Genomic DNA, 23,154 nt, shown 5'->3' on the forward strand with positions numbered 1-23,154 from the left:
AAGAAAAAAAAAAAAAAAAAAAAAAAAAAACACCTGGTCCTACCTACTTCCTATTACACAGACCTATACCAAAAACACATAACATAAGGAAAAATTCTCTATTTTCCTTATATTTATAATTAGTCTAACTTTCTACACGTAGGTATTACGTATGATGCGTTAAGGTAGTCCCTATGCAAGGCATATATTACATGTAATTATAGCAGGGGAGGGGGAAATTGTGGGTTTTACCGAAATGACTTCATCGGGAAATATGATAACCCGCAATTGTTTACAATATTTTTTTTTTTTTTTTTTTTGCGAAATCGAGTTATGTGTTAAAATGGGTTAATGAAAGTTTTATAAACACGGAGCACAAACGATGCTTGGTAAAAATAATATATCTAGGTATACCTAGGTATCATTTTTATTAACCCATTATAACACATAACCGGGTTAACCCATTTCATTAACCGATTTTAACACATAACTCGATTTCGCAAAAAAATGTCACTTGTACCCTTTGTAAACAAGAGTGTAAAATTACACTGTCCATGAGTCCATCTGAGTGCTGGGTCTACACGAGAACACCACCAGTGACGGAGATAGTCGCAAACAAAATCCCGTAGAATATCCATTGCGTGAGTCAAAATATAACAGACATACAAACAAACGAACGACCAAACAAACCAACCCAACAAAGAAAAAAAAAATAGTTGATATTTTTAAAACATACCCATAGGTAGGAACAACTATCTGTTATTGGTGCACATCAAAAAAGTCCAGTGAAGCCATGTTAAGTACATGTAGTAAATTTTACAATAGCCGAACAGGTCAGAAGAGCCCCTTTACCCCAGCATAGAGCTATTATTATAGTCAATACAAAATACCTCGGCTGGGATTGAACCCACACCCTGCGATTTACCAGACAGTCGCAAGAAAGTACGAAGTTTTTTAGAGAACGAAGACCTGTTTTGTTGAAAGACTTATCGCGAACCTCATTCTACTTGGCAAATGTCTTACTCATATTACTCATGGAAGAATGTAAATTTGTATTGAATACATTGCTTGATAGGGGCAATAAGAGGCCAGGACTGCTTTCACATACAAACATAGATACACACACCAAGGTCGTTGGGTTCATGTTGACTCTTGGCTTCAAGTTGAAACTCATCCTCAATTCCTTCGGTCTGAGGTCTAAGGTCCTCTGCAGAAAGAATTTGCTAGAGTGGTTCTTAAAATTCGCGATTCACATCTCATATACACAATTACACATGCACTTTCCTCAAAGTTTGCATCTTAGGGACATAAGACTTTCTTCAAGAAAGGCGACTTTAGTAACCCTAGAAAGAGATTTTTGTGAGGTTCTGATATGTTGGTTTTTTGTTTGGTGTTGATTGATGGTTTTTCAGAATAAAAATAAAATTATAGGTAATGAAGTATTTGTAACAAAAAGTCTCATCATTTTGAGTCGTTTCTTACGAATAAGTTTTTATTTCTTCTCATTATTTCATCCTCAAACCAGAAGACTCTTGTTTCGGTTAATGTGTCATCCAGACGAATTATTTCTAAGGATATAACATGATAATCACAGGCATACCAGCGGAAATGACAACAGGTGAACACACCTGCTCAAGAGGGAGTCTTTTCAAGTCTTGTCCACATCCCAACCATCCCTTCTAAATGAAAAAGGGCTAGACACAACACGACTGACCAAGTTAATGATGGTATCATACAAACATATTTATTTTCTGTTCACCCTGAATCTCCGTAAATTGAGTCTACTTTTCGTGTAATCGGCGCGCCACTTTTCGTATCCGGATTTCTTGATTTTCTTGTCCAAATCACTTTTCCGAACGTTCGGTTTTTATCTCAGTAATTCAGTCAAAATGATGTACGATGTGGTCAAGAAAGTGTACGACATTCTCAAGGAAAAGCGAGAACAAGAGAGACTAGAAAGAGAAGTAAGTTCATGTTAGCCCAGCGGTTGCTTGCCATGCAGAAGGTCCCGGGTTCAAAACCCACCATCTACAAAAAAAAAAAAAAAAAAACGCCCTCATATTTCGATTGCAAATATTTCAACTGGTTACTTTCTGGTGTTCTCGTGTAGACCCAGCACTCAGATGGACTCATGGACAGTGTAATTTTACACTCTTGTTTACAAAGGGTACAAGTGACATTTTTTTGCGAAATCGAGTTATGTGTTAAAATGGGTTAATGAAAGTTTTATAAACACGGAGCACAAACGATGCTTGGTAAAAATAATATATCTAGGTATACCTAGGTATCATTTTTATTAACCCATTATAACACATAACCGGGTTAACCCATTTCATTAACCGATTTTAACACATAACTCGATTTCGCAAAAAAATGTCACTTGTACCCTTTGTAAACAAGAGTGTAAAATTACACTGTCCATGAGTCCATCTGAGTGCTGGGTCTACACGAGAACACCAGAAAGTAACCAGTTGAAATATTTGCAATCGAAATATGAGTGCGATTTTTTTTTTTTGTAGATGGTGGGTTTTGAACCCGGGACCTTCTGCATGGCAAGCAACCGCTGGGCTAACATGAACTTACTTCTCTTTCTAGTCTCTCTTGTTCTCGCTTTTCCTTGAGAATGTCGTACACTTTCTTGACCACATCGTACATCATTTTGACCGAATTACTGAGATAAAAACCGTACGTACGGAAAAGTGATTTGGACAAGAAAATCAAGAAATCCGGATACGAAAAGTGGCGCGCCGATTACACGAAAAGTAGACTCAATTTACGGAGATTCAGGGTGAACAGAAAATAAATTCTTAATTCGGAGTATTAATGTGGAGGAACTATTTGTTACAAATAATACGTATAAAACTGAGGTTAATAATGAACACAAAGATAATTTTATGGAAAACTAGAACACTAAAAAGCGCTTATGAAAATTAGGAACGTACAAAAATACTTGGCAATATCTTTCACAAATAAAGAAACTGTTGTAGGAAACGAATACGATCAATAGATTATAGGCGAAAAGAATAAAAATACTTTGTAAGTATCAAAACAAAAGCTATTGGTTGGATCAAAATCAAAAGGTAAACTGAAGAATTTCGCAAAAATCTGTCCAATATATTGGCATTCCGGACGTCTTTGGGTGCGAAAAGACGTAAGTACATAATATAAGAAATATAAATACGTAAGATAATATAATAAGTTATACTTTTTATGGGACTTAAAGTTGGCACGCACCTTACTGTTCGGTATTATATAAGTTAAGTGTGAGTGTTGGCAAACCAAAAATGTCATTTAATAATATAATAAGATTAATAAGTCAACAATATAATAGATAATTATGGCATAATAAGTTCCCTATGGAATAACATTCCCTACGGAAGTTCTACACCTCATACGTCCATATTGAGATCGATGACGTCACGGTAAAGTTTTAGTTAACTCTTATCATTGTTATCTGTTACAAATATAACTTTATTATTTGTTATCATTGTTAATTGTTATATATCATTATACCTTATTGTCGACTAAGGATAAAAAGACCTTAAAAGTTAATTGATTGATATGCTGATCTAACTTTATTATTGAAGATTACACATTTTGAAAATCAATTCCTTCTTCTTCTTCTCTTTCCTTCTTCTTTTTCTTTCAGCACATTAACTGAAGATAGAATTATAAAGGTAAAATTGGTAACAGTAACAGCATACAAATTATTTAAAAAAAAAGGCTTGTTGAAACAGTCGAGTATTAGGTAGAGGTAGGTTGTGTTTTTATGCTAGATGAAGATGTTTTAAATTAACTTCGTTCTGGCAACGTACATATGATTCACAGGTAAGTTGCCTGTGCTGTGATATGGCAATGTAGAAACAAACCCCCCAAAGTGCAATAATCTAACCTTCCCATATTCCATGCAGGGGACTTAAACTTATATTGAAACATAATCATATTTATTTTAAACCTACCATAATAATAATATGAAGTTTATTTTATGTCACATTAACAATAAAATTGAGCACACCTGCTCAAGAGGGAGTCTTTTGAAGTCTTGTCCACATCCCAACCAACCCTTCTAAATGAAAAAGGGCTAGACACAACACGACTGACCAAGTTAATGATGGTATCATAAAAACATAAAAATTAGAAAGTAGTTCCTACCAGTCATTAAGGCTGGAGTGACCCCAGTGGGGTATGTTAGGGCGACCACAATCTCGTTATTAGCCTTTGATTTACAGCTATCGATTGATGACGAGTTTGATAGGCTTTTTATAATGGATAATTCTGAGGTGCAGGCAGTGATTATATTTTTCTTTTCTGAGGGCAAACCAGGAGTGGAAAAAACGCCTGACTACATCCGGTATCGAAATTTGAATCTAATGGGGTTTTTATTTTGATCTTTGATTCACAGCTATCGATTGATGACGAGTTTGATAGGCTTTTTATAATGAATAATTCTGAGGTGCAGGCAGTGATTATTTTTTTTCCTTTTTTGAGGGCAAACCAGGAGTGGAAAAAACCCCTGACTACATCCGATATCGACATTTGAATTTAATGGGGTTTTTATTTTGATTCCCAATTTGTTCTTAAAAAAATGAAAAATAATCATTAGCCCGCACCTCGGAATTATCCATTATAAAAAGCCTATCAAACTCGTCATCAATCGATAGCTGTGAATCAAAGGCTAATAATAGGAACGTAATGAAACTTGGTGTACCTTCCTAAAACAAGACATACTTTGCAGTGGCACCTAAATTTGGACTTCATACAAAGAAGAAGTATCCGAGTCCACGAACTTATCAAACGGCCCTCGTACCTATTTCTCTACGAAGTTCTAAAGGGATCATTATGTGAAGCTTAAAAAAAAAAAAAAAAAAAAAAAAATGTTATTTGGGAAATTTTCTACAGCTAATAGGTACGTCTGTAAAACTGTAGATGCATAAATCCATTTTCAACACAAACATTCAATATTCGAATGTCTATTGAGAAATTCAATCGGTTCTAGCAAAACAAAAACACCGACCGAGCGAAAAGACGTTAGGTGTGTTATTTGCATTTGACGTCACATAACTATACGTACAGTACTAGAGGAATGTAGTCATATACGAGTAGTTAGCATCTTTTACGGTATACAAGTTGCTTAATAGTGTTAGTAAATGGTGATAGCGGATCATAGGTGGAGGGATTCTTTTAATAGTACGAATATTTAATGGGGGGAGAAAACATTCCTCTGTTTTTCTAATTTTGCTCTAATAATTATGAAGTCCTTTTTATATGTTTTCGATCCCTATACTAAAACCAATAACACAAAAAGTTGATCATATGTGAAAAAAATTTTGAAAACGGACCCTCCCCATTATAAGCTCAAGCCCTCCTGGTCCTTATCTGTCCAGTAGCAATGCAAGGTTAAAAGTTAGCTGATTGCATGCAATCAAGTTTATCGACATAAAGATAAAAACATGTTCGGGTCGGCAAGTTTTCTTACGATTGCAATAAATTGTGAGCTTAGATTACACTACAGACTTGGTAAAGTTTTTTTTGCATTATTTTCTAAGTTGGTATGGACAATATCGACATTGGCAAATACAGAAGGTTTGGGTGCGATTCTCAGAGGCTGCAAAAAAGAGGCTTTTTTTTCATTTTAAGTTTGTCGATTTTTCAATAATAAACAGGTAGGTACCTAATATTAAAACTTACATTCATCTCAGAATCATCATCAGAGACCTTGCTTATTGTATCGGTACATATTGTATCGTTACGTTCGTTCATAGTATTAAAAACCATGACGATATAAACTTTATACCTAATGTTGTTTAATAAAAAGTTCAATTGTCAATTTAAGTAACACTTTTTTCGCACTTGGTTCAATGTTGCACAACTTGTTATGCACTTCCACACAACTGTCACTTTCTTACAACGGAATGGCCTTTACATCACTTTATTCATTGGCCTTTACTAAAGGTTCATCATTGGACTTAAATATATATGGTAATTGATTAATCGACAGATTGAGAAACTTCTTTTGGACTTTTAACAAGTGACGTAGTTTTAGGTGTTTTTTCTTCGTGAAGCCTCCTTTTTTTCTACTCAACAAATACTGAGCACGTATAAAAAAAAAAAAAAAGTTTTGAAGATCCACAAGATTTCATTAGACCCCATCAGACATCAAGTTGTGAGAAAGCAAGACATTAAATTTAATGTTCATAATTATGTAGTGAGGAGATAATATTTACCTACTCATTTCATGAAATAAAATATTAGATAGTAGTCTTTGGAACTCACTCTGAAAATGGGCATTCTGCAGGGCCCAAAAAATAATAAAAATATATATAAAAACCACTGAATTTCTTTTTTGTTGCGAAACAAACCGACAGACAAACAAAATGCAAACTAAACTAAAAACTTAGACTCATTTCGTTCGGTCAACACATTTAATTAATTGCTGTCTATTGGCACGGATTTCGGCACTGGTTTTAGATTGGCAACTGATCAGGGCCAATGATTAGCCGTTACGTACATCATGGGTAACCTTGAACCAATTTCTACAAGGCCAATGCAATTCTGTGACACATTTTACTAATGTGGTGGCAAGCGCAAGAAGTTAAGTCCATATCTGGGAAAGTTGAAGAGAAAAAAAAAGTTAATTCATTATCCCGGAAATCTAAGACAAGAGAGAAGGAAGACAGGTTAGGAGAAAGCCAGAAATTACGAGAACGGCTAAAGTAGGGGAAGTGGAATGAAAAACACGCGTCGGGTTCGCATCGCACCCACGTCGGAATGAAAAACAGACCTACGAAAAGGACTTGACAGGAAAAACAAATCTCAATATAAAAGGGACAGACTATATAATCCGGTTATCAGTATCATCTTAGCATCACGCCTGTAACTGTAAGGTGAGTAATCTCATGATGATATGCACACTTGCAAATACTAACTACCTGATAATTTTAACATCTTGCTAATTCAATACTAATTTCAGGGAATATGTAAACAAGAAGTGAGTGGTCTTTATTAGATTGCATTTGAGCCGGATTTCTTTCTGTGTAGCTCTCGAGGGAAATGAGTCTCTCTTCAATACTAACGGAATTTCAGGGAAAATGTAAACAAGAAGTGAGTGGTCTTTATTAGATTGCATTTGAGCCAGACTCTTAGCATCACGCCTGTAACTGTAAGGTGAGTAATCTCATGATGATATGCACACTTGCAAATACTAACTACCTGATAATTTTAACATCTTGCTAATTCAATACTAATTTCAGGGAATTCTTAGCATCACGCCTGTAACTGTAAGGTGAGTAATCTCATGATGATATGCACACTTGCAAATACTAACTACCTGATAATTTTAACATGTTGCTAATTCAATACTAATTTCAGGGAAAATGTAAACAAGAAGTGAGTGGTCTTTATTAGATTGCATTTGAGCCGGATTTCTTTCTGTGTAGCTCTCGAGGGAAATGAGTCTCTCTTCAATACTAACGGAATTTCAGGGAAAATGTAAACAAGAAGTGAGTGGTCTTTATTAGATTGCATTTGAGCCGGATTTCTTTCTGTGTAGTCCTCGAGGGAAATGAGTCTCTCTTTAATCAATAGGAAATAGAGGAATAGTTAATACGAGCTTCGTTTCCCTTCTCATATTTCAACACAGCATTACGACTTACAAGTAGGTGCCTATAATGACTGCATTCATTTATATCCAACCCAATATTCTTACTCGTGTCTCGGGAATCTAAATCCAGTAGTGAATCTGGAGAGCCTCTTCACAGAAAAACCACATTCTTTAAAGATGAACCTTGAAAAATTCGGAGGTATCAGTACAACATGTGCTACAAGCTATACAAAGTTCATATTATTTGTAGAACGTGTTTCGGGAATCTAAATCCAGTAGTGAATCTGGAGAGCCTCTTCACAGAAAAACCACCTTCTTTAAAGATGAACCTTGAAAAATTCGGAGGCATCAGTAAAAACAGCTCAATATGTGCTACAAGCTACAAAGTTCATATTATTTGTAGAAGTAGGTACTCAAGAGACTTATGACAGGGGTAAAAATTTCCGCCGCTTACATTACTATAATACCCATAGGCAAGGAAAGTAAAAAGAGGCGAAATGGTTCCTGATTAATAAAGTAAACTGAGCTGAGGCCGGAACATGGCCTGGCGTAGAGTCGATTCTTTGAGTCGAATATTTGAAAAGAATCGAGTCGTGGTATTCGAATATTCAAAAAGAGTCGAATATCCCATCCCTACCTGGCGCACTACCCTGCCTAGATTGAAGCGTGTGTACCATAGGCTTTAGAATAACCAACACGAAGTCGGCAAGATTATTTGTGAATATTACAATACTCGCAACGTAGTCATGTGCCCATGTGGTTGGAATCAATTGATTTCCTAAGAATAGTAAAGAACAAATATTGGATATAATGCAACATTGCACGGTGAATTACAGTCGTATGATGTCAATAACGAGGCGTAACTTAACCAGTGACGGAGATAGTCGCAAACAAGCGTGAGTCAAAATATAACAGACATACAAACAAACAAACAAACAAACAAACGAACGAACGACCAAACAAACCAACCCAACAAAGAAAAAAAAAATAGTTGATATTTTTAAAACATACCCGTAGGTAGGAACAACTATCTGTTATTGGTGCACATCAAAAAAGTCCAGTAAAGCCATGTTACATGTAGTAAAATTTACAATAGCCGAACAGGTCAGAAGAGCCTCTTTACCCCAGCATAGAGCTATTATTATAGTCAATACAAAATACCTCGGCTGGGATTGAACCCACACCCTGCGATTTACCAGACAGTCGCAAGAAAGTACGAAGTTTTTTAGAGAACGAAGACCTGTTTTGTTGAAAGACTTATCGCGAACCTCATTCAACTTACTTCTCTTTCTAGTCTCTCTTGTTCTCGCTTTTCCTTGAGAATGTCGTACACTTTCTTGACCACATCGTACATCATTTTGACTGAATTACTGAGATAAAAACCGAACGTTCGGAAAAGTGATTTGGACAAGAAAATCAAGAAATCCGGATACGAAAAGTGGCGCGCCGATTACACGAAAAGTAGACTCAATTTACGGAGATTCAGGGTGAACAGAAAATAAATTCTTAATTCGGAGTATTAATGTGGAGGAACTATTTGTTACAAATAATACGTATAAAACTGAGGTTAATAATGAACACAAAGATAATTTTATGGAAAACTAGAACACTAAAAAGCGCTTATGAAAATTAGGAACGTACAAAAATACTTGGCAATATCTTTCACAAATAAAGAAACTGTTGTAGGAAACGAATACGATCAATAGATTATAGGCGAAAAGAATAAAAATACTTTGTAAGTATCAAAACAAAAGCTATTGGTTGGATCAAAATCAAAAGGTAAACTGAAGAATTTCGCAAAAATCTGTCCAATATATTGGCATTCCGGACGTCTTTGGGTGCGAAAAGACGTAAGTACATAATATAAGAAATATAAATACGTAAGATAATATAATAAGATTAATAAGTCAACAATATAATAGATAATTATGGCATAATAAGTTCCCTGTGGAATAACATTCCCTACGGAAGTTCTACACCTCACACGTCCATATTGAGATCGATGACGTCACGGTAAAGTTTTAGCCAACTCTTATCATTGTTATCTGTTACAAATATAACTTTATTATTTGTTATCATTGTTAATTGTTATATCATTATACCTTATTGTCGGGTAAGGCTAACAAGACCTTAAAAGTTAATTGATTGATATGCTGATCTACCTTTACTATTGAAGATTACACATTTTGAAAATCAATTCCTTCTTCTTCTTCTTCTTAGTTAATTGATTGATATGCTGATCTACCTTTACTATTGAAGATTACACATTTTGAAAATCAATTCCTTCTTCTTCTTCTTCTTCTTCTCTTTCCTTCTTCTTTTTCTTTCAGCACATTAGCTGAAGATAGAATTATAAAGGTAAAATTGGTAACAGCATACAAATTATTTAAAAAAAGGCTTGTTGAGATAAAGATGTTTTAAAACTTCGTTCTGGCAACGTACATATGATTCACAGATAAGTTGCCTGTGCTGTGATATGGCAATGTAGAAACAAATTTCTTTCAGCACATTAGCTGAAGATAGAATTATAAAGGTAAAATTGGTAACAGCATACAAATTATTTAAAAAAAGGCTTGTTGAGATGAAGATGTTTTAAAACTTCGTTCTGGCAACGTACATATGATTCACAGATAAGTTGCCTGTGCTGTGATATAGCAATGTAGAAACAAACCCCCCCCCAAAGTGCAATAATCTAACCTTCCCATATTCCATGCAGGGGACTTAAACTTATATTGAAACATACCTAATCATATTTATTTTAAACCTACCATACGCACTTAGCTACCTGCTTACTAAAATTCCAAGTACATATGTAAGTACTAAGTAGCAGGTACCTAGTTAAAAAGGCTGCCAAATAGGTCGAAACAATTCGTTAAATATGTAGGCATTTAAAATTCTGAATCATTATAATCTGATGAAGCAAAAAAAAAAAAAATGTCATTTGGGAAATTTTCTACAGCTAATTAGGTACGTCTGTAAAACTGTAGATGCATAAATCTATTTTCAAACAAACATCCAATATTCGAATGTCTATTGAGAAATTCAATGGGTTCTAGCAAAACAAAAACACCGACCGAGCGAAAAGACGTTAGGTGTGTTATTTGCATTTGACGTCACATCGACATACGTATACGTACAGTACTAGAGGAATGTAGTCATATACGAGTAGTTAGCATCTTTTACGGTATACAAGTTGCTTAATAGTGTTAGTAAATGCTGATAGCGGATCACCCATCCAGAGGATTTGCGTTAAGGGAGAATAGATAAAATGGCTGAAGGTAACTTGCGTACTATTTCAATTTTAACCTTCTAGTTGCGTACTAAAATGAAAAAAAAAAAAGATGTCCGACTTGCGTACTGGGAATTTTTTATTTATTTCTCATAGGTGGAGGGATTTTTTTAATAGTACGAATATTTAATGGGGGGGAAAAACATTCCTCTGTTTTTCTAATTTTGCTCTAATAATTATGATAAGTCCTTTTTATATGTTTTCGATTCCTATACTAAAACCAATTCCTATACTAATTTCGATTCCTATACTAAAACCAATAACACAAAAAGTTGATCATATGTGAAAAAAATTTTGAAAACAGACCCTCCCCATTATAAGCTCAAGCCCTCCTGGCCCTTATCTGTCCAGTAGCAATGCAAGGTTAAAAGTTAGCTGATGTGAAGTCCTTCAGTACTGTTTTCGATTCCTATACTAAAACCAATTACACAAAAAGTTGATATGTGAATTTTTTTTTGAAAACGGACCCTCCCCATTATAAGCTCAAGCCCTCCTGGCCCTTATCTGTCCACTGTCCAGTAGCAATGCAAGGTTAAAAGTTAGCTGATTGCAAGTTTATCGACATAAAGATAAAAACATGTTCGGGTCGGCAAGTTTTCTTACGATTGCAATTGTGAGCTTAGATTACACTACAGACTTGGTAAAGATTGCTTGCATTATTTTCTAAGTTGGTATGGACAATATCGACATTGGCAAATATACAGAAGGTTTGGGTTCGAATCTCAGAGGCTACAAAAAAAGAGGTTTTTTTTTTCATTTTAAGTTTGTCGATTTTTCAATAATAAACTGAGCTTAGATTACACTACAGACTTGGTAAAGATTGCTTGCATTATTTTCTAAGTTGGTATGGACAATATCGACATTGGCAAATATACTGAAGGTTTGGGTGCGATTCTCAGAGGCTGCAAAAAAAGAAGCTTTTTTTCATTTTAAGTTTGTCGATTTTTCAATAATAAAAAGGTAGGTAATATTAAAACTTACATTCATCTCAGAATCATCATCAGAGACCTTGCTTATTGTATTGGTACATATTGTATCGTTACGTTCGTTAATAGTATTAAAAACCATGACGATATAAACTTTATAATGTTGTTTAATAAAAAGTTTAGTTGTCAATTTAAGTAACACTTCTTTCGCACTTAGCTCACTGTTGCCTGCTGCACAACTTGTTATGCACTTCCACACAACTGTCACTGTCACTTTCTTGCAACGAATTGGCCTTTACATCACTTTACTCGATGGCCTTTACTAAAGGTTCATCATTGGACTTATTTATGTTAATTACAATGATTAATGGACTGCTGCACAACTTGTTATGCACTTCCACACAACTGTCACTGTCACTTTCTTGCAACGAATTGGCCTTTACATCACTTTACTCGATGGCTTTTACTAAAGGTTCATCATTGGACTTATTTATGTTAATTACAATGATTAATGGATGGATGGATGGAGAAACTTCTTTTGGACTTTCTTCGTCAAGTGACGTACATTGAGAAAAAACATGGTGACAGGGTGCCACAAGTTTAGGGTGGAAGAACTCTATTATTAGGATACTTCCCCTGATTTAGGCTGTTGGAATGTCATATTATAGTGTCGAGCTTCCCGATTTACAGTTCAATATTGGAGTGCCGGAACCCAGTCACCCGATTGGGCTGCCGGCACCCTTGTGACTAGAGTTTAACAACTTTTTGTGTTGAAAAGCACCAAATAAATCAATTCAATTAGTTAGCATGTTACCAGACAGCACGTATTCATGTACCTATAACTAACGTTTTCCACTTTCGGGATTTCAAAAACACACGTGCACGGATAACGTTGCTTGGAAAAAAAAAATAATGCACGTATAACACATAGATTTTGCTGACAATTGGCACGGATTTGGGCACTGGTTTTAGATTGGCAACTGATCAGGGCCACTGATTAGCCTTTATGTACATCATGGGTAACCTTGAACCAATTTCTACAAGGCCAATGCAATTCTGTGACACATCTTATTCCTTTTCTTGGACTTTCTTCGTCAAGTGACGTACATTGAGAAAAAACATGGTGACAGGGTGCCACAAGTTTAGGGTGGAAGAACTCTATTATTAGGTTACTTCCCCTGATTTAGGCTGTTGGAATGCTATATTATAGTGTCGAGCTTCCCGATTTACAGTTCAATATTGGAGTGCCGGAACACAGTCACCCGATTGGGCTGCCGGCACCCTTGTGACTAGAGTTTAACAACTTTTTGTGTTGAAAAGCACCAAATAAATCAATTCAATTAGTTAGCATGTTACCAGACAGCACGTATTCATGTACCTATAACTAACGTTTTCCACTTTCGGGATTCCAAAAACAAACGTGCACGGATAACGTTGCTTGGAAAAAAAAATATAATGCACGTATAACACATAGATTTTGCTGACAATTGGCACGGATTTGGGCACTGGTTTTAGATTGGCAACTGATCAGGGCCAATGATTAGCCGTTACGTACATCATGGGTAACCTTGAACCAATTTCTACAAGGCCAATGCAATTTTGTGACACATCTTATTCCTTCTCTCGTTCGCGAAAAAAAAAAAGTCTCCAAATTAAATTGAAAGGGAAAATAATAATAATAAAATAATGAGAAGGAAGACAGGATAGAGAAAGCCAGAAATTCCGAGAAAGAACCTTATCCCTTCAGGATGAAATTCGCCCCGCGCGGGAATCAAACCCGGGACCTAGCGCTTCCAAGGCAGACACTCTACCCACCAAGCTAACTGGGCTGGCTAGGGGCAGATTACAATGGCTCTTGAGATTAAAAAGCTCGTAAAGTTTCAAATACATTGATCAGGGTATAGTTTTTAATTTGTCCCCTATAAAAAGTAGGGTGATTTTTAATTAGGGTAATGTTTTACGAGTACGTACATTTGCTAATTCTATTGAGCCAATTGAAATGGTCGAACACAAAATGCTAAGGGATGTAGTCTTGTATAATATGTATAAAGCAGAAATATGGGCGATACTCGTATGTAGGTGCTTAACTGAGATACAGAAAGCTATAATAAGGAAGCAAGAAAAAGGTGTACTAAAAAAATACACCAAGAATGGCACACGCATTAGCTAGGGCGCACATTGAGCTGCGTTACACAGTCAGGCAGCACAGCCACGCAGTGCAGTTTAGGAAAATTGAAACTGTGTGACACAGTTTACAGCGCACATTGATGAGCAGTCTCTCAGTACGAGGATAGCTTTTTTGTGTTTAAAAATGAAACCGACAAGTGTTTGAAGAGCTGCTGAGTGATGAGAATATGAAGTTTAAACCATTGCTGCTGTAAGTTTTTAGAAATAACTGCTACTGTAAAGCCCACCACTCACGATCAGACCGTCTGTGGCGGAAAAAGCTTCCGACGACGGTCTCAGACGGTCTGAGAGACCGCCGTCTGAAGCTTTCTCCGCTACAAACGTTCAACTTGAGGTCCTACACAGAGGTTCGTTCTCAGAACGGCTGGCTTTCTCCTACTTTGTCCTCCTCCTTTCTTCATTTTCGGGACAATTCAATTGCTATTTGATGGTTTTAGACTAAAATAAAGGTAATAGAAAGTAAAAAGTTTACGAGTGGATGCCCTTCGCACTTAACCTTTGCTATTTCTTTATGCCACTCAACCTTTATGTCACGAAGCAGGAGCAAGGGAAATAATAGGCAGTTAGGCATTTATGTATATACCAACCATTGTAACAAAATTTATTTAAATACAAAAATCTATTAATTCAATTCAATTCAATTCAATTCTACATACCAAATTTCAAGTCTCTAGCTCTTACCGTTCTCGAGATATTTTGTTTACAGACAGACAAACAGACAGACACACACACGGACCATCAGGGACCTCAAAACGTGTTTTGGCACTAAAATCTGACCATCGAAAATTTGACCCGATTACATTACTTTCCTTCCTATATAGGATAAGGAAAGTAATAGTTTCCCGCTTAATATGTACCTACTTATACTACGCTCAATTTTACGACTTGACTATTGGACTCGAACCATCAACCTCCAGATTCAAAGTCTGAGATTTGCTTTAATACACTCACCCAGAGACTTCAAAAGAATATCCACAACATTGCTTGTAAAGATATGAACATGCAAAATGTCCCGAATTTTCAAACGAGTTCGGTACTTTCTGATGACCCAGCACCTACATTTGAAGTATGTATTGTGTCTCTTCTTGTCCATCTAATGAGGGGCATTCTAATGGGCATACAAAATGTCCCGAATTTTCAAACGAGTTCGGTACTTTCTGATGACCCAGCACCTACATTTGAAGTATGTATTGTGTCTCTTCTTGTCCAACTAATGAGGGACATTCTACGGGATGGGCATGTTGCGACACAGACCACATGAGTCTAATAAGCAGTTGTTTCATTGCTATACAAAATAAAAGCAGCGGCGAAACATTAAGTCCGTAGCATTGCTTGTAAAGTTATGAAAATGCAAACAGTCCCGTTTTTTTTTTCCACATAAGTGTAGGTATTTCTGGAAATTTTTGGACTAGAGAGTACTTCTGCCTACTCACCTTCCGCTGTGCTATACAAAATAAAAGCAGCGGCGAAACATTAAGTCCGTAGCATTGCTTGTAAAGTTATGAAAATGCAAACAGTCCCGTTTTTTTTCCACATAAGTGTAGGTATTTCTAGAATTTTTTGGACTTGAGAGTACTTCTGCCTACTCACCTTTCGCTGTTCGATTTCAGGTCCGTTCCAATCCTGGTGCTAGGTCTGGACAACGCCGGCAAATCCTCCATCATCAAGCGTATCCTAGGGGAGCCCATCATCAGTCTGGTGCCCACTGTGGGGTTCAACAGGGCCCGAGTCGAGTACGGAAATAAATACGAGGTGTTCCTGTACGATCTGGGGGGCTCCGAGGACTTTCGCACCATTTGGAAACAGTACCTGGGAACCGTAAGTCAAACGCCGTTAGGTCAGCCACTCACTATCAGGTAGACTTGACGACAGGTACATCTGATCAGGTTAACCTGATAGTGTGTGTGCTCATCAGGTAGACCTGACAGCCGTACCTGTCAGGTCTACCTGATCATGTGTGGTGTTCATCAGGTGTCAGGTATACCTGATGAGCTGTAATTGCCAGGTCTACCTGATAGTGAGTGATTGGCTTTAGAAGAAATGGGCCAATCAATTATTTGTTCGCCAGCCTAGTTATATGTAGCTTGGAGGGTAGCGCGTCCGCCTTGTAAGAGCTAGGTTGCGGGTTCGATTCTCGGGAGTGGGGTCAGGAAAAGCCAGCAGCACGCTATCGCCCAGATGGTCTCCCATCCGAATAACAACCTCGCGCAAAGTTGCTCAAGAAATGGGCCAATCAATTATTTGTTCGCCAGCCTAGTTATATGTAGCTTGGAGGGTAGCGCGTCCGCCTTGTAAGAGCTAGGTTGCAGGTTCGATTCCCGGGAGTGGGGCCAGGAAAAGCCAGCAGTACGCTATCGCCCAGATGGTCTCCCATCCGAATAACAACCTCGCGCAAAGTTGCTTAACATAACTTGATTGATTCATTGGAAACTGGTGTACTCAAAGTGCTATCACCACTGATTCCACTTCCACTTTTCATTCCTTTCCACTTCCTTCCTTCCTTTTTTTTTTTTCATTCCACCATTCATTCCACTTCCAGGCATATGGTGTCATCTATGTGATAGATTCAAACGATTTTCAACGCACAGAAGAGAATCGACAAGTGAAAGAACCTTATCCCTTCAGGATGAAATTTGCCCCGCGCGGGAATCAAACCCGGGACCTAGCGCTTCCAAGGCAGACACTCTACCCACCAAGCTAACTAGGCTGGCTAGGGGCAGGGTATTGCTAAAAGGCCAATGCAATGAAAGCCCCCCTCCAAGGCACTATAAAACGACGAAAAAAAAAAGAGTGAATGAACAATGAACTTTCAACTCAGTTGGCCAACCACGAAATAATTGTGTAGGCGGGTAATTGCTCGAAGGCTAACAAAACGGAAGGACCTAATCCTGTGAAAGTCTCATGAAAAAAAAAAAAAAAAAAAAAAAAAAACACCTAGTCCTACCTACTTCCTATTACACAGACCTATACCAAAAACACATAACATAAGGAAAAATTCTCTATTTTCGTTATATATAATTAGTTAATTAGTCTAGCTTTCTACACGTAGGTATTACGTATGATGCGTTAAGGTAGTCCCTATGCAAGGCATAAATTACATGTAATTATAGCAGGGGAGGGGGAAATTATGGGTTTTACCGAAATGACTTCATCGGGAAATATGATAACCCGCATAGGAGGAAAAAGAGTAATCAAATAGATATGTAATTTTAGATTTATGAGGTCACACATATTTTTGAAATATTCAGCAAAACACATTACCTATCTATACGCAAACATTCAATATTGACTAATTTTTGGATCTAAAAAAATTCCCATGGTTGAAATATCAGATTGTCTTGGGTAAAACCATTTTCGAAGACTCTGTAACTTTGTGATGCTCCATTACTCCATATTTTAACAGTGAGGGGATTTCAAGTGAAGGAGACATAGTTACTATCCCTATTGAAGTACTGACTCCTTTTTGGATCTAGAAAATTTCCATTGATGAAATCTCTGATTGTCCTTGATAAAACCATTATCGAAGACTCTGTAACTTTGTGATGCTCCATTAAGTACTCCATATTTTAACAGTGAGGGGATTTCAAGGGAAGCAGATATACATAGTTACTATCCCTATTGTAGTATAAAGAATAAGTTATCCCCTTATTGGTGAAACTTACCAGACGTAGGTACCTATCATTGGAGAAACGTCATAATAATAGATTACTAGATAAGGAGGCACTAAGACGGTGGTAGGTAGACAAACATTCCCTATAACTGTGTTTCTACTTTCTACCCGTAGGTACCTATCATTGGAGAAACGTCATAATAATAGATTACTAGATAAGGAGGCACTAAGACGGTGGTAGGTAGACAAACATTCCCTGCTGTGTTTCTCCTTTCTACCTACGCGTACCGCCGGAAATCAGGGCTGGAAAAACACTTTTTACTTTCCCTATAGGTTTTACTTTCCTTATCCTATAGGAAGGAAAGTAATGTAATCGGGTCAAAATTTCGATGGTCAGTTTTTAGTGTCAAAACACGTTTTGAGGTCTCTAGAGCCTAAATGCAAAGTTTCAGCCATCGGTCCGTGTGTGTGTCTGTCTGTCTGTAAACAAAATATCTCAAGAACGGTAAGAGCTAGAGACTTGAAATTTGGCATGCAGCTGTCAAATGTGATGACAAGGATGCGACACGAAACTTTTGGTTAAGATCGGTGCAACGGTTGGCGGCATTTTACCGCTTTTTGGCGGTTTACGGTATAATTCAATAATATCTCGGGAACGGTATAACAGTTTTTAGGTACAAGTTGTATATATTTTAGACAAAAAAAAAAAATAATAATAAAATATTAAACACGGTAAGTACTTTTCCTATTCAATAGGAAAAGAAATTAAGGTAATTAAAATGAATACTTTTTTCAAACACAACTAACAATACATACCTACCTAGGTAATTGACGATAAACTTGAGGGGGAAAAAAAAACTTCAATGATAAGCGGCTAACGCGAACAAGTTGGTGGTTCGAGTCCAAGTCAGGTCATGAAATTTATGAAGCCGGAAAGACATTTGTGACAAATTTAAGTGGGTTAAAGTAGTAAGTACCTATATACTTCACATAATGAGAACACTTGTTAACATAAAACATGCCAGCCCTGCCGGTAACCAATGACAAGGATGCGACACGAAACTTTTGGTTAAGATCGGTGCAACGGTTGGCGGCATTTTACCGCTTTTTGGCGGTTTCCGGTGTAATTCAATAATATCTCGGGAACGGTATAACAGTTAGGTACAAGTTATATATTTTAGACAAAAAAATATTAAACACGGTAAGTACTTTTCCTATTCAATAGGAAAAGAAATGAAGGTAATTAAAATGAATACTTTTTTCAACACACAATTAACAATACATACCTAAGTAATTGACGATAAACTTGCGGGGAAAAAAACTTCAATGATAAGCGGCTAACGCGAACAAGTTGGTGGTTCGAGTCCAAGTCAGGTCATAAACTTTATGAAGCCGGAAAGACATTTGTGACAAATTTAAGTGGGTTAAATTAGTAAGTACCTATACTTCACATAATGAGAACACTTGTTAACATAAAACATGCCAGCCCTGCCGGTAACCAGAACTTTCATAAGCTTCTTCCCGCGTTGCCATGGTAACACAGACATAAACAAAACCCCAAATATAAACATGCTAAGTTCGTATTCTGGCAGTACGCTGTCTTCAGGTTTGTCAAGTGTATGCTGTATGCAATTCTACAAGTGTACCTATGTCTTTGTAATTTCCTATTAGTGTATGTATTTTTACTTTCTGCAAGTATGTATTTCAACTAAATGTATGTAGGTACTAGTCCTTTAGTATTTCTATTCTGTGGGTAAAACAATGAACAATGTTCTTCTGTAAGTGTTGTTGCGGGAAACGAAATCGCAAAATGCTCAGGTAAGTGAAACAGCAGAAATCCAGTAAGTTAAAATATGTAGAAACAGAGTAAAAAAATGTAGTTCCCCGCTTAATATGTACCTGACTATTGGACTCGAACCACCAACCTCCAGATTCAAAGTCTGAGATTTTCTTTAATACACTCACCCAGAGACTTCAAAAGAATATCCACAACATTGCTTGTAAAGATATGAACATGCAAAATGTCCCGAATTTTTAAACGAGTTCGGTAGGTACTTTCTGATGACCCAACACCTACATTAGAAGTATGTATTGTGTCTCTTCTTGTCCATCTAATGAGGGGCATTCTACGGGATGGGCATGCTGCGACACAGACCACATGAGTCTAATAAGCAGTTGTTTCATTGCTTTATACAAAATAAAAGCAGCGGCAAAACATTAAGTGCGTAGCACGTAGCATTGCTTATAAAGTTATGAAAATGCAAAACTATCTCGAAATTTTTGGACTTGAGAGTACTTCTGCTACTCACCTTCCGCTGGTCGATTTCAGGTCCGTTCCAATCCTGGTACTAGGTCTGGACAACGCCGGCAAATCCTCCATCATCAAGCGTATCCTAGGGGAGCCCATCATCAGTCTGGTGCCCACTGTGGGGTTCAACAGGGCCCGAGTCGAGTACGGGAATAAATACGAGGTGTTCTTGTACGATCTGGGGGGATCCGAGGACTTTCGCACCATTTGGAAACAGTACCTGGGAACCGTAAGTCAAACACTATTAGTCAGCCACTCACTATCAGGTAGACCTGACGACAGGTACATCTGATCAGGTTAACCTGATAGTGTGTGTGCTCATCAGGCAGACCTGACAGTCGGACCTTTTCAGCCGTACCTGTCAGGTCTACCTGATCATGTGTGGTGTTCATCAGGTGTCAGGTATACCTGATGAGCTGTAATTGCCAGGTCTACCTGATAGTGAGTGATTGGCTTTAGAAGAAATGGGCCAATCAATTATTTGTTCGCCAGCCTAGTTATATGTAGCTTGGAGGGTAGCGCGTCCGCCTTGTAAGAGCTAGGTTGCAGGTTCGATTCCCGGGAGTGGGGCCAGGAAAAGCCAGCAGTACGCTATCGCCCAGATGGTCTCCCATCCGAATAACAACCTCGCGCAAAGTTGCTCAACATAACTTGATTGATTCATTGGAAACTGGTGTACTCAAAGTGCTATCACCACTGATTCCACTTCCCCTTTTCATTCCTTTCCACTTTTTTTTCATTCCACCATTCATTCCACTTCCAGGCATATGGTGTCATCTATGTGATAGATTCGAACGATTTTCAACGCACAGAAGAGAATCGACAAGTGTTTGAAGAGCTGCTGAGTGATGAGAATATGAAGTTTAAACCATTGCTGCTGTAAGTTTTTAGAAATAACTGCTACTATAAAAGTATAAAGCCCACCACTCACGATCTGACCGTCGCATCGGACCGTGTGTGGCGGAGAAAGCTTCAGACGGCGGTCTCTCTGACGGTCTGAGAGACCGCCGTCTCAAGCTTTCTCCGCCAGTACTGTTCAACTTAAGGTCCTACACAGAGGTTCGTTCTCAGAGCGGCTGGCTTTCTCCTACTTTGTCCTCCTCCTTTCTTCATTTTCGGGACGATTCAACTGCTATTTGATTTTTGACTAAAACAAGTTTACGAGTGGATGCCCTTCGCACTTAACCTTTGCTATTTCTTTATGCCACTCAACACTCAACCTTTATGTCACGAAGCAGGAGCAAGGGAAGTAATAGGTATCTAATAATAGTTATATCCTGTCTTCCTTCTCTCTTGGATTTCGGGACGATAAGACCCTAGCAGTTACCTACAGTTCCCTCTGTCAAACCTCTCTCTCTCTCTCTCTCTCTCTCTCTCTCTCTCTCTCTCTCTCTCTCTCTCTAAAAAAAAAAAAACAAACATTTTTTGCACACCATATACTTCCCCTTTTTTTTTTTTTTTTTTTTTTTTTTAGAGTGCCAAAAATTTGTCCAACGGGTTCAAGAAGAGCGAGAGAGATGAGACGAACATCTCTAACTTTCAAATCAAAAATAGCAGTGAGAATCTACAGGACAACAATACGAGCGATAATCATGGTAAGTTCACAAGAATCACACATACTTACCTATATGTACCCAGAGGGTTTGTCTAGCTAGGGGACGTTAAACAGAGAGTAGATTAGTGTCTGGCTGTGCGACTATGGACAGGGAGAAGAACAGCTAACCCTAACCAGCCTAGCTAGCTGATAGTTTCAAAGGGCAGAACAAGCTTGAAAAGAACAAGCACAAGTCCTCAGAATGGTTGACTGTGGTTCAGGACAAGCCAATTAAACATGGCTAGAGACCATCACCCTGGTGCTGGTGTATGGCTGATAGAAGAGATATTTTCTCTATCTTGTCGTCAGTCATCATCATCACCTTTCGGCTATAGCTAAAGTCGCTACAACAACCCCCTATTTCAGTTGAATTTCGAATTGTGATCATTTTCAGATAGTAAAAAGAAACAGCCGAGGAAGAGAAAGAAAAAGGTGGCACCTCTCAACACAGACGATGAAACAGAACTCAGCCTACCCCCTCTACGTCTTCTGGGACGAAATGGTAAGCTTACCATTTCTTCCTAGCCTTTTCCTACTTAAATAGGGTCAGCGTATCCCATTACCTTGTTTTAACTCTTTAGGTTAGGGTCTACAATCTCATGTCACAGTCACCCATACAGATTCTAACCAAGAACAACGTTGCTTAAATTTAAGTAGTGATCCGTTGGGAACTGGAGCGTTCAACGTGCTACATGCTATCGCCACTGACGCAGCACGTAGAAATCCCAATCAAAGAGATTGGGAAGACAGGATAGGATAAAGTCAGCCATTTCGAGAGCAAAAGCAAACCTTTTATGAGGTAGGATATCTGTGTAGGATAAACGCACAACCGCTTCGGCGGCAATCCAACCCATCCATGGCGGCCATGGCCTAGCACTTAGGGCAGGTGTCCTAATCCTAACTTCAAAGTTCAAAGCTAACTATAGGTTTACTACATCTACAAGTTATGTTTGATTTGCAGATTCCTCCTCAGTTGACATAGGTAAATGTTAGAATAATAGACAATTAAGTAGGATGAGGCTGTCAAACCGTTCTTCTAACTTTTTGACAAAAATGAAGTGTTTGAATTGACTGTGGAAGTACCTACACTGATGGTTTATGAGGTTTTCTTTGTTCCAGTGAACTTGGCATGGACAGAGGAAACCCAAATCACGAACGGAGACACACAGCTAACAGTAGAAGAAGTTGAAGACATCAAAAATGAACCAAACACCAACCACAATAATTCCAGAGATAAGCAACAGGAAAGATGAACAAATCCTACTATAGGTTTGGGTAGTTAGCTGTAATTTTTTTGTGAATACTTACCTTTAAGAATATAAGAAAGCATTTAATTTTCAACAACATTATTATCAATAGGGATAAGCAACAGGAAAGATGAACAAATCCTACTAGGTTTTGGGTAGTTAGCTGTAATTTTTTTGTGAATACTTACCTTTAAGAATATACCTAAGAAAGCATTTAATTTTCGACAACATTATCATCAATAGGTACCTACATGAGTTTCTCCTCTCTATTTAGCCAGCTGTAATTTACTATAGTGCCCATTGGCCCATTCTATAAAGTTGCTCAACATAACTTGATTGATTCATTGGAAACTGGTGTACTCAAAGTGCTATCACCACTGATTCCACTTCCCCTTTTCATTCCTTTCCACTTTT

At 37.6% G+C, this 23,154-nt stretch overlaps 2 protein-coding genes across 2 annotated transcripts; both read left to right on the top strand.

The window, feature by feature from the left end:
• The first annotated feature begins 10,847 nt into the window (after positions 1-10,847).
• Positions 10,848-17,490, top strand: LOC113469993 (ADP-ribosylation factor-like protein 13B). The gene is made up of 4 exons (XM_026828108.1): positions 10,848-10,857; positions 15,555-15,799; positions 16,521-16,583; positions 17,455-17,490. Exons 1-4 carry the CDS (start codon positions 10,848-10,850, stop codon positions 17,488-17,490), a joined length of 354 nt encoding a protein of 117 aa, XP_026683909.1.
• Positions 17,491-19,186: 1,696 nt separating this feature from the next.
• LOC103515391 (ADP-ribosylation factor-like protein 13B) lies at positions 19,187-20,782 on the top strand. Its single transcript, XM_008480334.2, has 4 exons — positions 19,187-19,197; positions 19,314-19,409; positions 19,921-20,128; positions 20,663-20,782. The coding sequence occupies exons 2-4, from the start codon at positions 19,360-19,362 to the stop codon at positions 20,780-20,782; spliced, it is 378 nt and encodes a 125-aa protein (XP_008478556.1). The 5' UTR covers positions 19,187-19,197; positions 19,314-19,359.
• The last annotated feature ends 2,372 nt before the right edge of the window (positions 20,783-23,154 follow it).

This window comes from Diaphorina citri, unplaced genomic scaffold (genome assembly GCF_000475195.1).
Source record: "Diaphorina citri unplaced genomic scaffold, Diaci psyllid genome assembly version 1.1 scaffold1329, whole genome shotgun sequence".
In the NCBI taxonomy this organism is placed as follows: Eukaryota; Metazoa; Arthropoda; class Insecta; order Hemiptera; family Psyllidae; genus Diaphorina; species Diaphorina citri.